We start from the raw sequence: 14,043 nt of genomic DNA, 5'->3' as shown, positions 1-14,043 counted from the left end.
AAGGAACTTTTTCAGCTTATTTTATCTAAATTCATCTATAACTACAATTAATGTATGAAATATGCAAATTTTGTTTGAAAAATAAAATTAATAAAACGCTCTTCTAGTTTGAATATAATAAATTAATTTGTTCAAAGTAAGTCTAATAAAAAAAAAAAAAAGCTTACAAAGGGTCGAAATTAAATGATGACACCTCTCTTTAAGATAACAATTCCAGGACTTTGACTATTCAATTATGATAAATAGCCAAGTTTACATAACTACGAACAAATTGTTGGCATCATATCAACTAGGAAATGACATCAGTAGTAGGCTAGCAGCTAGTGATGGCGCTAGCACAGTTGTAGTGGGGGGAAGTTGCTCTATGTGATAGCTGATATCCTGATAGGCCACCCTCTTGTAATTTTGCTTTGAACCAAATGAGATAACAGCTAGTTACATACTTGCATTCTCCCCTTGAAAAGTTACTGTCTACAGTTTTAAATCTTACCATACAAGAGTGATCCGTAAGAAAGAAAACCGCCTATATGCACAGCCCACAGCCAACCATGAGGCGTCATGCCGGGTTTTGCATCCAATGGGCTCATGCTAGCAGCAATCCAATCCATTATGGCTCACTGCCATCTTTTTCTAGGTTCTAAAATGCAAGGCCAGGAAACTAGTGCAAGAATAAAGGGAATCATGCTTACCAATGCTGCAGAAACTTAAACATACTAAGAACGTCGAGCACCCATAACTATTACCGGCACATCCTTGATAAGTACATTCGTTCACCAACATGCCAGACTAAAAAGTGGGCGTTGCCATTTTACCCACTAACCTGGACTTGAATGTACATCCCTACGAAACCTATCTGTCAACTCTTTGTAAAAATTAGAGTTCAAGGTTTTGATAATCAAGATAACATTAACACACCAGTACTTTGGCAATAATGTGCAGAAAGGCGAGCTTATAGAAGTAAACCAAATAAATGATGGTCAGCTAAGATACTTTCCAAAGTCACAATCCTTTCAAGACTTCGGTATAATGAATGCAGTGATAAAAAATGCAACAAAAAATTTACATGCTCAATATGCACAACAGAGCAAACCCCAGGTAATCACAAGCTCATCAAGCATATGAGCAAACAAAAACAGTATATATTCCCTACATTCTTCCTCTGTAATTTTGTGTGTAAAATAAAGCAAAATAAGGCGAACTACTTCAGTGCAGATTACAGAACCATATAGATACGATATTCCTCATGCAAAAAAATTATTATAAGGTAAGCAGAGCATGATAGATACCAGTATGCAAAGTTCCAGACAGCTAACTATATAATAGGCATGGTGATTTGTTTGATATAGCTAATTTGAAAGCAATCTTCTTCTTCTCTCTCTTAAATCACTAGGAATGATTGATACGGAATCTACACAAAGCCCACCTTTGGAATGCGTGCAATCAATCTGCTTCATGGAGAACCTGATTTCAGGTACAGGATCTGTATCTGTGACAATAAATTCACCAACTTTATAATCTATCCAACACCCACGCTTAAGGTTTTCCTTCATCTCATCCGATTCTGGATCATCCAAATAGCACTCAGAAATAGCATGCTGATTATCCGAAGTGGTAAGCTCAAACCGGACTGGCTTTATATCCCACCCATGGGTGTGTTCAAAGTTAGATGTGCGACGTCCTAATCTCTTTGAAAACTTCCCCAAATGTAACCTGAAGGATAGAGTGTAGATATCAGGAGGTAAAGGGAATTGTACAACACCATCAACCTCAAACCACCATATTTGCTGTAGATAAGCTATCACCTGGAACCTGGAAAGGAAACCATAGATGATTAATATAAAGAAGCTACTGACAAGAAAGAAGTCACTGCTTTAAGACCACAGAGAAAATACTAATTAAAGTATTAACATTAGACAGTTTGTAAGAGGCAAAATGAAAATGAGCTGATTAAAACCCCATCAGAAGTTCAGTATCAATTTTTGCAAGGAAGAGTGAAAAGGATATATTTTTGGAATATAATACAAAGTGTTTGTGTGTGTGTGTGTGTGTTTTGGTGGGGGGAGGACATTGCACATAGGTTACCTTATACAAAAGTGTGACAATATTTGTGAAACCTTATTAAAAGGCAACCATTGCAATACTATCGTAATGGAAGAAGTATCACACATACTCCGTGTTTGGTTCATTACATTAGAATGGATTGGTATGGAATCTCATACTAGAGAAATTGTAAAACCCATACTAGTCTAAAATTGTTTGTTGGAATGGATTATATATTTCATTAATAGAATTGATTGTGAACCTTAGGGAGAGAGGTGGGTATGGATTCCATAGGTATGGGGTAGAGTTGGAACCCCTTGGGTATGAGATTCCAATACTAAAAAATTCAACCAAACAAAAAAATAGATGGAATGGATTCTAACTCCATTCTGATCCATTCCAAATGATCCAACCAAACGACCCCTTAGTCTCGTTATTAAGACCAGTAAAATAGAGAAATGTAGAATGCATACCATATAGCTTGCCCTATGCAATCCAGAACCAAAGGATAGCAGAGAAACAAATAAACCCAATCTATAATCAAAAGAAATGAAATGCCTAAATGAAAATATTGATGCTGATGGATACTAGATACTTAGTATGTACTTAAGGCAGGAGGTTTTACTCTTCTTTGAGATTACAATTTGCTTACCCGCCATAAAAATAAGTATTTTATGCAACAGCATATTTTATTGCCTTGATAAGATTTTGTACACTCAACACAACTCATGAACAAGTAGCTTTAGCTTTTAAGCTAAAGCATCTGTCTCAAACATCTAGATGAGTATTGAAATTTTCTAAACCTATCACATCTTTTCATTTTGATTTTTTTAATAATAATTTCAGTGTTCAGTCAAGCTTAAAAATGGTGTGAAGAGATGATGATAAAAGAGGTACAAACCCAGGTGCCAGGAGCACAATAATGGCTCCTGATTTTTAAACCAATAGGAAAATACTCCATAGTGAAAAACAAAGGAAACTGTTTGAGTCAAATACTTAGATTGCATTCTAAAGTCAGGTAGGCAGAAAAAAAGAGACGTGAAAAACAGAGTTTGAACTGAGTAAGAAGTAGAATTTTCAATAGCTAAATAATACTAAGGATGTAGAATTTCATTAGCTAAAGAATACTAGGGGTTTCTCCAATTACAGTATGGGAACTAAAAAGCGAGTTTTAGTATTTGTTTACTTCACTTGCAAGAAATTCTACAAACAATGGTGTTTCATTAGTCATTACTAAGCAATTGTGAATACATAGATCTTTTAGTTTGTGATTAATCCTACAATCAAGTATCCAACCCTGTATACCTACAACAAACCAAAACAGAATATTCATCCTAGCCATTGTTTGGGTAACCCAAACAGAATATTCATCCTAGCCATTGTTTGGCTAACCAAAAACAATGGAATTTGCCTTTATATTCACAGTCTCACTCCTGTTTACCTCAAACATCCAATTGCATTCCTATTAAAAGACAAAAGACTTTTGTGTACACAGAAGACCACCATCTCAAAATGCTAACAATAAATTCTGACATCCCATAAACATTGCAAATCATTTAACCTCTGTTTCTTCTTGAGGAAAATAGAAGCCCGTTTGAATTGACAGGGCATGTCCAATATTTCTCTGGCATTCATTCATGGATGTCCAGGATGATAGACATCTGCCCTTCCTGCAGCTAAAAAATTAGCTCCCCAAGTCCCCAACAAAGACACAGAACAGGGCAACTGCTACATATGTTACAATACCTTATATTTTATGTTCTCAAGAGCGGCATTCCACATGTTGCAAGAGTTCTGGTTCCCCCAAAATGTTGACACCTGCCCTTATTGGACTAAAAAATTAGATCCCAAGTCCCCAAGAAAGACATAAAACGAGAACACTACACTTGTTATGTTCCCATACCTCATTTTTCATGTTCTCAAGTGTTGGAATTCCCACAGGATTTGCAGAAACCCCATTCAATCAGCTGCAGATCACTTGGAAGGAAAAGGATTTTACAGCATAAAGAGATGACATTATTACACTATTAAGGTATGATTTCGAGAAAATCATAAACATTAGAGACAATTTACCAATCAAATCCTCATGGAAAGCATGCCTTTACAATTGCAAACATATCATACGCCTCCATCCATATCTAACACTCCCCAGTCCCCATGACCCACTATGGTGGAAGGGAGCCACATATAATAGATTTTCATTGTTATTAGCAAGTAACTGACTAAAAGGTTCCCAAGGTTTCAAGAAATCTCAAAAATCTGAATCATCAGAACTTTGCAAACCAACACACACACACACACACAATGACTGAAGAGTAAGCCAAAAAGATATAATTATGACATGGATCCAAATTTTGCCGAAGTCATTAATATAGGATTGATTCATAGAACAAAAGAATGATGGATGAAAAAGAAATTATTAACAAAATAACAAAAATACTAGCATAGATAAAATAACAACTTAACAAGGTTATAGTAAGGATGGGGGTGACATGTTTTATATACTAAGAGGTACTTCCTCTGTTGTTTTATGTTCTACTCAGTTAATGTAGATATGCAATTTAGAAAATGAGGAAAAGGGTGAGTGGGCGTAAAATAAAGTAAGAGAGAGAAGGGAAAAGGTGGGTGGATGTAAGAAAAAAGATGAATAAAGTAAGAGAGGGTGTGTGGAAAGGTGTAATTATTGTAGGTAACAAGTGTAAGATGGTAAAGAGAGTAGGCCTAAAATAGAATAAAGAAATGTGAGTATAACAAAAATAAAAAAAGGACTAAAATGGAAAGTGAGAACGAAAAAGAACGGAGGGAGAACAAATGGCCCTACCCAGAAAAATCAATGGCTGGTATAATCAACAAAGATAACAAAAACTCGCTCCCAAAGTACAATCTTTACTAAATAGTGACTAGCAGTCCATTGAGCAGAAAAGGCTATCCATATGGTTGATGAAATCACTATGCACCTCACTTAAGTATATATTAGTAGTCATTAACTAAACATAAAATGAATAGAAAGTAGAACTATAATCCATTTACTTTTAAAAAAAAAAAAAGTTAGTAAAATAGAAGATAAAGAAATAAAAATAAAAGATTCATGGAACAAGACCTGTGCGTAATTTCATAGTAAAGTCTTATCAGTATATCTATATGAATTCTAAAAGATAAGGTAATGAATAATTACAGAATTCAACACCAAACAAAACAGAGAAACCCAGTTTGCATGATGAAATTGGAGGACATAGTAGACCAAGGAAACTGCAGAAAAAATTTTGAGTAAAAGGAAATTGCAACAATTAAATTTTTCAGAGAAATCAAACATACAAATATTAAAAGTTTATTAACTATCATTGTAAGTTGTATTCTATAAAGAGACCCTTAAAACTATTAGTGGTCCGGTGGTCCCTTGGTTGAATATAGGAAGTAATATATCGCCAGAAGTTTTCTTTAATTTTTTTTTTTTAAAAAAAGAGCAAAATGTAGTTAGGTTAACCATAGAAACCTCCACTTACATAAGGGTCCTAAATAAACTCCTCCAATTCTGTAATGAAAAACTTCCTATGTTCTGCCAACCAACAACTCTCCATTCTTCAACATCTTAGGAACTCCTACTTCCTATGTTTATTTGTATCGACCAAACAAGCACTTGAACTATACTGATATTATTCATTATCACTTCAATAATTTGAAGCTAAACAAGTGACATACATACTAAGGAAGTAATATATCGCCAGAAGTTTTCTTTAAGTTGAATATAGGAAGTAATATATCGCCAGAAGTTTTCTTTAATTTTTTTTTTTTAAAAAAGAGCAAAATGTAGTTAGGTTAACCATAGAAACCTCCACTTACATAAGGGTCCTAAATAAACTCCTCCAATTCTGTAATGAAAAACTTCCTATGTTCTGCCAACCAACAACTCTCCATTCTTCAACATCTTAGGAACTCCTACTTCCTATGTTTATTTGTATCGACCAAACAAGCACTTGAACTATACTGATATTATTCATTATCACTTCAATAATTTGAAGCTAAACAAGTGACATACATACTAAGGAAGAGAATCAATCAATCAATCAAAGCCTTAATCCTATAAGTGGGTTGGCTACATGAACCAAATGTAGTCATTAACAAGAATTTTTCTCTTCCATCCCTTACGATCCAATGCCTCATTCTCATGCAAATCCATATACTTCATATAATAATAATTAGGTTGGGGAGGGTGGGGGAATCGAGAAAGGAAAAGTTAATTAAAATCCCCCTTTTCAATGATGGATCTTCGGATAAAAACAAAAATATTTCCCTTCCCCCCCCCCCCTCTTTGTTTTAAAGTTCCAAAACAAATTATTGAAAAAAAACTTCGCCGCCCCCCCCCCCGCCCCCTCTCTCGGGACTCTAATCTTTTAGCTCAATATTACCACCATGAGTCTATTACCTAGTACTACCACTCTCTAGATTCTACCCCAATCAATACCCAAAAATATCACTTTCCTTTCCTCACAAAAATCGTCAACCGAATTAGGCTTTGTTGGAGCTTTAGCTTTACTTCCCTATTTTTCTAATTGTTAGATGTTATTTTTAATTCCCCCCCCCCCTCCTTTCCCTTTCCTTCCATTCCTTTACACTTTGATAATCATAAATAAATTTATTACAGAAAAAAAAAAAAAAAAATTGTTATAGAATACAGCACAAAATGTGAATCAATCAACTTTATATTTCATCAAAATACAGCTTCAAAAAAAATTTAAAACTTGTAAAGCTGTATTTTGCTGCAATGGGGTTTATTGCAGTAAAATCATGAACTGTAGGCACATATAGTTCCCGGAGAAAAAAAAAACCTTCCATTCTAGGCTGGAATGTTTTCATTAATTAATTCGTTAGGGTAGTTGGAGTAAAGAGCAAGACCACTTATCAACATAGACCTAGGGTTGCATATTAGGGGACTAAGTTTTGGGTTTCGAATTCAAGTGAATTCATAGTTGAATTTAATTTCTCATTAATATCAGATTTAGAGTTGAGTTTAGTTTCTCATTAATTAAAGATTTGGAGTAGAGATTTTTCATCTAGAATCCACTTAAAATTAGTCCATATCACAGACCAGATTTAGGTTTTCCTCAGGCCTTCTTCCAAAATTCAATTGCTCTAATCCATATCTGTCACTAAGGCCTTTATTTCATAGCTGTCCGTCTTTGGATCATCGAGATCCATATCATATTTTGCCTTCAAACTCCACAAGAAAACAGTTATCGAACTACCCTCTTAGCACTATACACTCAAAGAGTCAAAGTCATCATTTACTTAATTCAAAAGACAATCAATATACTGTTCACCAGTCACCACTACAAAGTCTACCAAACTTCACCATACCACAAATACCTAAGCACAGCCAACACCTTCTCACGGATTTAACAGAAAACAATCAAGGCCTGACCTCAAAATCAAATTTCCATAAAATGGTGTCTAGTAACCCAATACTACCATCTAACAATGTCAATTGCTCATCCCACTCCCACAAGTTTTTCTTCCAAGTTCTTAACTATTAAGAGTTTCGACCAAAAATTCCACAAGAGAATTCCACCAAAAGGGTTCATTTACAATCCCAAAAGAAGTTCAAAAAAGATAAAAACAGTAGATATACAAATTACATTAGTTTACCTGGATTCTTCAGTAGGAATCCAACTCCAATACCTCCTATCTTCAATCCCAGTTATCGACATTGCTCTCGCCGATACGGATAAGCACACCCTCCCTGTCACTTTATCCACCCACGTTTGCTGCTCAATGAAGACAAAACAACAAAATTAATCCAATTGAAAAACAGACAAATTCAAAAATAAACCCAACTCTTCACCACGGTAACATTATCAATAAAAAATAATAATAATAATAATAATAATAATAATAAAAAACCCATAATTCCTTAAACCTATAGAATTAACACACATAATTATAATTTATAAAATTCCCCAATTACATGAAAATCCCAACAGATAAGTGTTAAACAAAGATCACAAAATCCTCAGAATCACAGAAGCTACGATTCCCAATAAACCCATATAATCAAACACAATATTCCAATCCATGATTAAAAAAATCAATTCTCCCAACCTCAAAATGAGAAAAAAAAAATGAAAACCCAGAATCTCAAGAATTAAATAAAATAAAATAAAACTTTCAATTCCTCAATTAAACCCAATTTACCAAAAACAAATGAAAACTCTGATCAACCCTAATCTAGAAATTCCACAAATTGACATAATTCAACAAAAAAATTCACAATCAGATTACCTTGGTGTTTTCATCAAAAGGGATAGATCTTGCAAAAAGGGCAAAAATGTCCTTTTTAGAGAGATCCTGGAAACGATCAAGAGGTAGAAGAAGAGCAAGCAGATCTTGATAATTAGGGGGAAGCTTCGATTCCCAAACATTATCAGACGAAGCAGCCCCACGAAAGGCACGATTAAGGCGAGCAAGGTTACAAATTTCCGGCGGAGTAAGATACATGAATACACAAGCTATACAGGCCTCGGGTATGTCACCAAGGCCAGGGACATATTCTCCGACATTAGCGCCGCCCTCGGCTGAATTCGAGAGCGACGCTCCCATTTGATTACAAGATATAAATCAAAAGAACAAAGGAAATGGGTTTTTGATTTGAAATGGGTTGTTTTAGGTTTGATGGGTCACCATTGAAGGGGAGGGGAGGGGAGAGAAATTGAAGGAAAAGGGGAGGATTGAAAATGGAGATTAATGAGGAAATTGGGGAAATGGGTTTAGGAAAAAGAGAGAGGAGAAGAGGAAGAAGAAGAGTGAGAGGAATATGAAAAGGGGAGAGAGGATTTTGGTGGTGGTGATTGCATTGTTTTGTTTGTTGGTTTTGGGTTTTTTTGGGATCTTCGAATTTGGGAAAGAAGAAAAGTAAAATATATCTTCTTTGTACGAAGTGCCTGTCAAATGGCAATAGAGAATGCTTTTTAGGGAGAATACCACGTTTTGTTCTATAAATCTACGTATCCTTGATGGATAATATACTTCAGCCCTATTCATTAGAAATCTGATCTACTTTACTTTCCTGACTTAATTTGCTCTGCTCTGCTCTATCTATAAGCTCAAAAAAAATAGGGTATTTCTCTGTTTTTTTTTTTTTTGTATGCATTACTTTTGAATTTACGGACTCCTAACAGTTTTTGAAATAGAGATAGAAGAGAAAAAATAAAGATGTCTCATGTGATATAAAAGAGATATAGAGATTTTATTAACTAAAAAGAAAAGTGATGCATATAAATTAAAACTTAAAATTTTAATAAGTGATGCCCTAATAAAAACTAAGGAAATAGTAAGAATATTCCATTTTACTTTTTTTTTTTAAGGAAAACAGAATGATTCTAATTAATCTTCAACTCTTACGGGTTGAGGTAAGGGATTCACCTCCCATTAGAGATAATAATGGATAAGGTCTAGTAATACTCGAACTCTGACCCTAAATTTATCATATATACATCATATATGCTCATAACCTACTCGCACCCTTAGAGTCTAAAACTTTAAGACCCTTACCCGAACTCTAAGGATTTAGCAGGATCTAGGTAGGGTCCACTCGAGTAGTGCACCTGAGCCCAAACCGTGTCTAAAGACCCTGTCAAACACTCAATCCAACTCTTGAATGTCAAATGTTGGCTCTCAATCCTATAGTTGTTAACATTGCTGAAGTGTAGTTTGGTTCGTCTAAAACATCACACACTTCTCCTTTTGTTTGAGCCAAGTTTTCTTAACGTACTCAATCACTTTCGGCTATCTACCCTACTTGGTTATCATATCTTCTCAGGCTTTGCAATACGCCTCTTCAAATGTAACATTGATCACATGCCTCCACCTTCCATTTTTAAACTTGGCACCCATCTCTTTCTTTCTATCAAACATAGAAGTTAAGTCATCGTAGCCTCAACATCTTTGTTAATGTGCCACAAACACAACATGTGTCTTGTGTTCGAAAACACACTCCTCAACGTTGAACAAAGGTCAAGCTCGTCATCTGTAAAGAGTACCGATGGCTCTATATTTCGACCGATCAACAACCTTAAGCACTCAACCACCCACCGATAACTCTCTTCCAACTCCAACCTTATAAACGCATAAGCTACGAGAGAGTTTCGATTGGTCAGTGTAACCCCAACCATCTCAAAGGAAGGCATATTGTACCAATTCGTTTTATACATGGAATCCATACCAATCATGTACGGATTGTGCGTAACAAATTTGTCATGATCGGGTGTGCCAAGAACGCATGTTGTATCACATTATTTGTATTAGCCAATAGACATAACCCATGTGAGGTATTTGGTCTGTATAGCCAAATGAAGCACCTGCTAAACTACCTCTCTTCCCTCAAAGAACTCCATTCGGATGTCATTGTTGTTGTTTTAGACATGCCTGATGTTTGAATGATCTTCAGGAAACTTTTTTACAAGAGTTCTCATGATATGAAGAGGGAGCACCTATGTCTGCGTCATATCATGCACCACCTAATTCACAACATGACTAAGACAACCAAGGAACAGTTATGAGTGTCATCTGTACAAGCGATCTTCCAACCATCTATTACTCTCTCATACTCAAGTACTCAACCTTGAGTTGGAAAGGGAAGTTGTTTAAATTTGCCTTGTTTCTCATGTCCTTGCATATCACATTCTACATATCTCTTATTTTGCTCTTTTTACCACGACCGCATGCAAGTCACCTATCGATATGACCGACCACCCCGATTCGTTTTGTAAGATGCTTTCACTAACATTAATCCAAGCAGTCAGGAAACACCTTTTGCCCATACAACAACCTCAAAAATCGGATATATAGTTTCTCATCTGTTTGAAAATATCCTTTGCAGTTCACACTATCCTTATGGCGCTCTTACATTATCGTAAGTTGAGGAGAACGAAGTCATCCTTGTATAGTGGTTGATACCTCAGCCTAGTAAAGACCTTTTGGTTAGGATTTATGTCCTACACCAAAAATAAATCCTTGTAGGTTAGGCCTAGAGAGGACAAATTTTACTAGTCATGTTAACCTTAGGTGTTCCAGATTGAATTGTGAGATTTGTAGCTATACATTTTTAAATAAAGAATAATGATTTTTTTTTTTTTAAAAAAAAATTGCTATTTAAATCATGTAATGCACCATACATTACTAAACTAATCTCTATCATATAAGCCAAGAGGGAGGCTGTGATGTCCCCTAAAAAGACTATGATACTTCTTTGACTCGTACTAAAAAGAGGTTAAATTTTTATAATTTAAAAAATAATCATTCATTTATTAATCATCAATTAATTATGTATTTAATTAATTCAATCAATTAAATTTTAATCTTTAATCAATTGATGACCTCATAAGATTATACCGTAATTTACTCCATTTTTTATTAAGATTATGCCATAATTTACTCCATCATTTTTTATTATAATTAACTAACTTCTTAAGTTATTTAATAATTCCATCAATCCTTCAATCAATGACTTTAACAAATCAATCAACCTATAAAACAAAATCACTATTCTACTATTATAGTTTTACTCACTAGATGGATACAAAATGTATTTAAGTTGGTTTCTTTAATTTACAATATCAAACCTACTTTCCTCCATGATCATCGAGAAACACCATGCCGAAAAACACTATCACCTATCACCACGGTGCATACAACAATCACCATCACCGTTGTGTCTACCTTGCTCCCTTTACCTAATTTATCCTTTTTTTTTCCTTCCATTTATAGGAATTTACTTTTGCAATCCTGTATAGTTATTTTTTTTTCTTTTGTAAAAAACTTATTGTGTTTTTATTAGTGTATTATTATTACTTAAGCTTGAGTTCATTGGGAAAAAAAGAGATTGATAAAATGTATGAAAAATAAACAAACATTGTCGAATGATACTTTTGTTATATACTCTTATGCGTAGTGTTTCGGTGGTTTCTTACGTGTCCTACAGGAGAGTTACGTCACCAAGACTGGATCCTCTTCGCATGTACCTGCAAACAAATGAAAGCTCCGGTTGTGCGGAGTTCCGCCTCTGACGATCAAGTTAGTATGAGTCGTAGGTGAGTAAAATGTGCAGAAAGTAACGTAGATCTTCTTGGATCTCGAGATCAGGTGATTTTTCTGTTGTAAGAGAATTGTATTGGTTGTAATAAATGAACATACCCCCAAAATGGGGTAAATGTCCCTATTTATAGGGCACTGGGAATCAGCGCCCTTGTCCTAGGTTATCAACCTAGGTTATTAGACTGCGCCGTTTATACGGCGCCTCGGGATTTGGGCCTTTGAAGGCCGCCATTTCCCTGATGCTAGGAGATACCACGTGTCGTCCACTAGTTGGTCCCTTTGGGACCTCTCCTAAGGTGCCACGTGTCGCCTTCTGATTAGGCTACGGGCCTTGGGTATTTTTACCCAAATCATTTGCCCCTCACAAAGGGTGACGTGGTGTGCCACGTGGTGCCTGTGACACTTGTCACTTAGGTAGCGATTAACTGTTTTTACTGTTCACCTTATGGGGAAATTACAGGGATGCCTCTGAATTTACCCAACTATAATAGTGGTTTTACCCTCCTCATTTTCGACATTTTCCAAAACGTTTAGAGAGAAAGCTGAGAGAATTTTAGAGAGATAAACTTGGATCACTGTCTGACATTTCCGTCTAATATTACCGCCTGATACAACCGTTCAACGCCTGTCACAAATCTTCCTTTTTCAAAAAAAATTCTTGAGGTAACCGTCTCTCTCTCTCTCTACTTTTTCTTGTCCATTTTACCGTTTGTGCAGATTGCTTTACAATAAATGTAACACCCCCAAATCTCCCTCTAAGAAATTACCAGTATAATACGTATAGTTATACCATAGAGATAGACTTAGGCGTATTACCACTGCGTGATTACGCAAGGCTGCTCAAACTTCTAATTAAAACTACAACTTCGCTGCGGAAAATTCAAACTCTTTCTTTATTAATACTTAATAAAAATAGTAACCAATGTTATGAGTACTAAAAAATAGAGACAAATACCAACATTCCTAAACTAGGTGAAGAACATCCCGGGACTCCCAAATGCTCAATTATTGACTCCACCTGAAAATAGTCAACACTACTTACCATTAAGGTAAACAGGGCAAACCAAAACAAATAGGAAATACGGATTAGCAAAATATGCTAAGTACGATAAGTCCAAGATAAGTAAACTCAATTTATTTGCAAACATGCTTTCAAAACCAATTCCAATAATTAATCCAATAATTCAAAACTCATTATTCCAAAACCAATTCACATAATCTAATATTTCAAATACTTAATTAATAAAACCATTTCCTCTTTTTAAATCCAATTCCTCTTTTTAAATCAAATACCTCGCCCAAGTGTGCACACCCCCCAAGCTAGTCTCCTTATATTGCAAGGCTATTCTTGAGGAAAGGCTCAGTCATACAAAGTCCAAAGTCTTATCAACCAAATCCGCATATTGGGATTACTATCAACATGCTTGTAAAGAGTTAATAAGAATAAATCAATAAATCCTTTTTAATTTAATAATTCCAATCTTTATAATAACAATTCAAACTTCTTTTTATTTAATTTCACATGCTTTCAAAATCAAACCTTATTTTTTTAAACATGTTAATAATTTAATCATTCAAAACATGATATAAAAATCAATCCTCAATTTATTTATCAAAATCAATTCTTTAAACATGGTTTTATTTCATAAATCATAATTCAATTCAATTTAATTCAATCACCATAAAAATTATACAAAACATGCTTATTCAATCCAATCAATTTCAAAGGTATCTAGCCACCTAAACGTACCTTTGATCCTTGCTAGCAACACAAAAAGGGACTTCAAGAACTTTGATCAAACACACCCTACAAACAAATATAACCTTAATTAATATAAGGTAACAAATAATCACAACAATTAAAATAAAAACCCCAATTATATGTACATGAACCTTATCAATTATTTTTCATAAACT

General features: G+C 34.8%; 1 protein-coding gene across 1 annotated transcript; it reads right to left on the bottom strand.

Annotated features, from left to right (window-relative positions):
* Nucleotides 1-990: 990 nt before the first annotated feature.
* Nucleotides 991-9,000, bottom strand: LOC110704306 (F-box protein PP2-A15-like). Its single transcript, XM_021882093.1, has 3 exons — nucleotides 8,317-9,000; nucleotides 7,684-7,802; nucleotides 991-1,809 (listed from the first exon to the last, which is right to left on the bottom strand). The coding sequence occupies exons 1-3, from the start codon at nucleotides 8,632-8,634 to the stop codon at nucleotides 1,347-1,349; spliced, it is 900 nt and encodes a 299-aa protein (XP_021737785.1). The 5' UTR covers nucleotides 8,635-9,000; the 3' UTR covers nucleotides 991-1,346.
* Nucleotides 9,001-14,043: the final 5,043 nt, after the last annotated feature.

The sequence above is a fragment of the Chenopodium quinoa genome, unplaced genomic scaffold, assembly GCF_001683475.1.
Source record: "Chenopodium quinoa cultivar QQ74 unplaced genomic scaffold, ASM168347v1, whole genome shotgun sequence".
Lineage (NCBI taxonomy): Eukaryota > Viridiplantae > Streptophyta > Magnoliopsida > Caryophyllales > Amaranthaceae > Chenopodium > Chenopodium quinoa.
This window is presented reverse-complemented; position numbering and strand designations above follow the sequence as displayed.

What these genes read in the sequence shown, in the direction of transcription:
- LOC110704306 (XM_021882093.1), bottom strand. Translation starts at nt 8,634, where the DNA reads ATGGGAGCGTCGCTCTCGAATTCAGCCGAGGGCGGCGCTAATGTCGGA. An exon ending in CTTTTGATGAAAACACCAAG is followed by an intron (nt 7,803 to 8,316) that starts GTAATCTGATTG and finishes TTCATTGAGCAG; the next exon opens with CAAACGTGGGTGGATAAAGT. An exon ending in ATTCCTACTGAAGAATCCAG is followed by an intron (nt 1,810 to 7,683) that starts GTAAACTAATGT and finishes TTTCCTTTCCAG; the next exon opens with GTTCCAGGTGATAGCTTATC.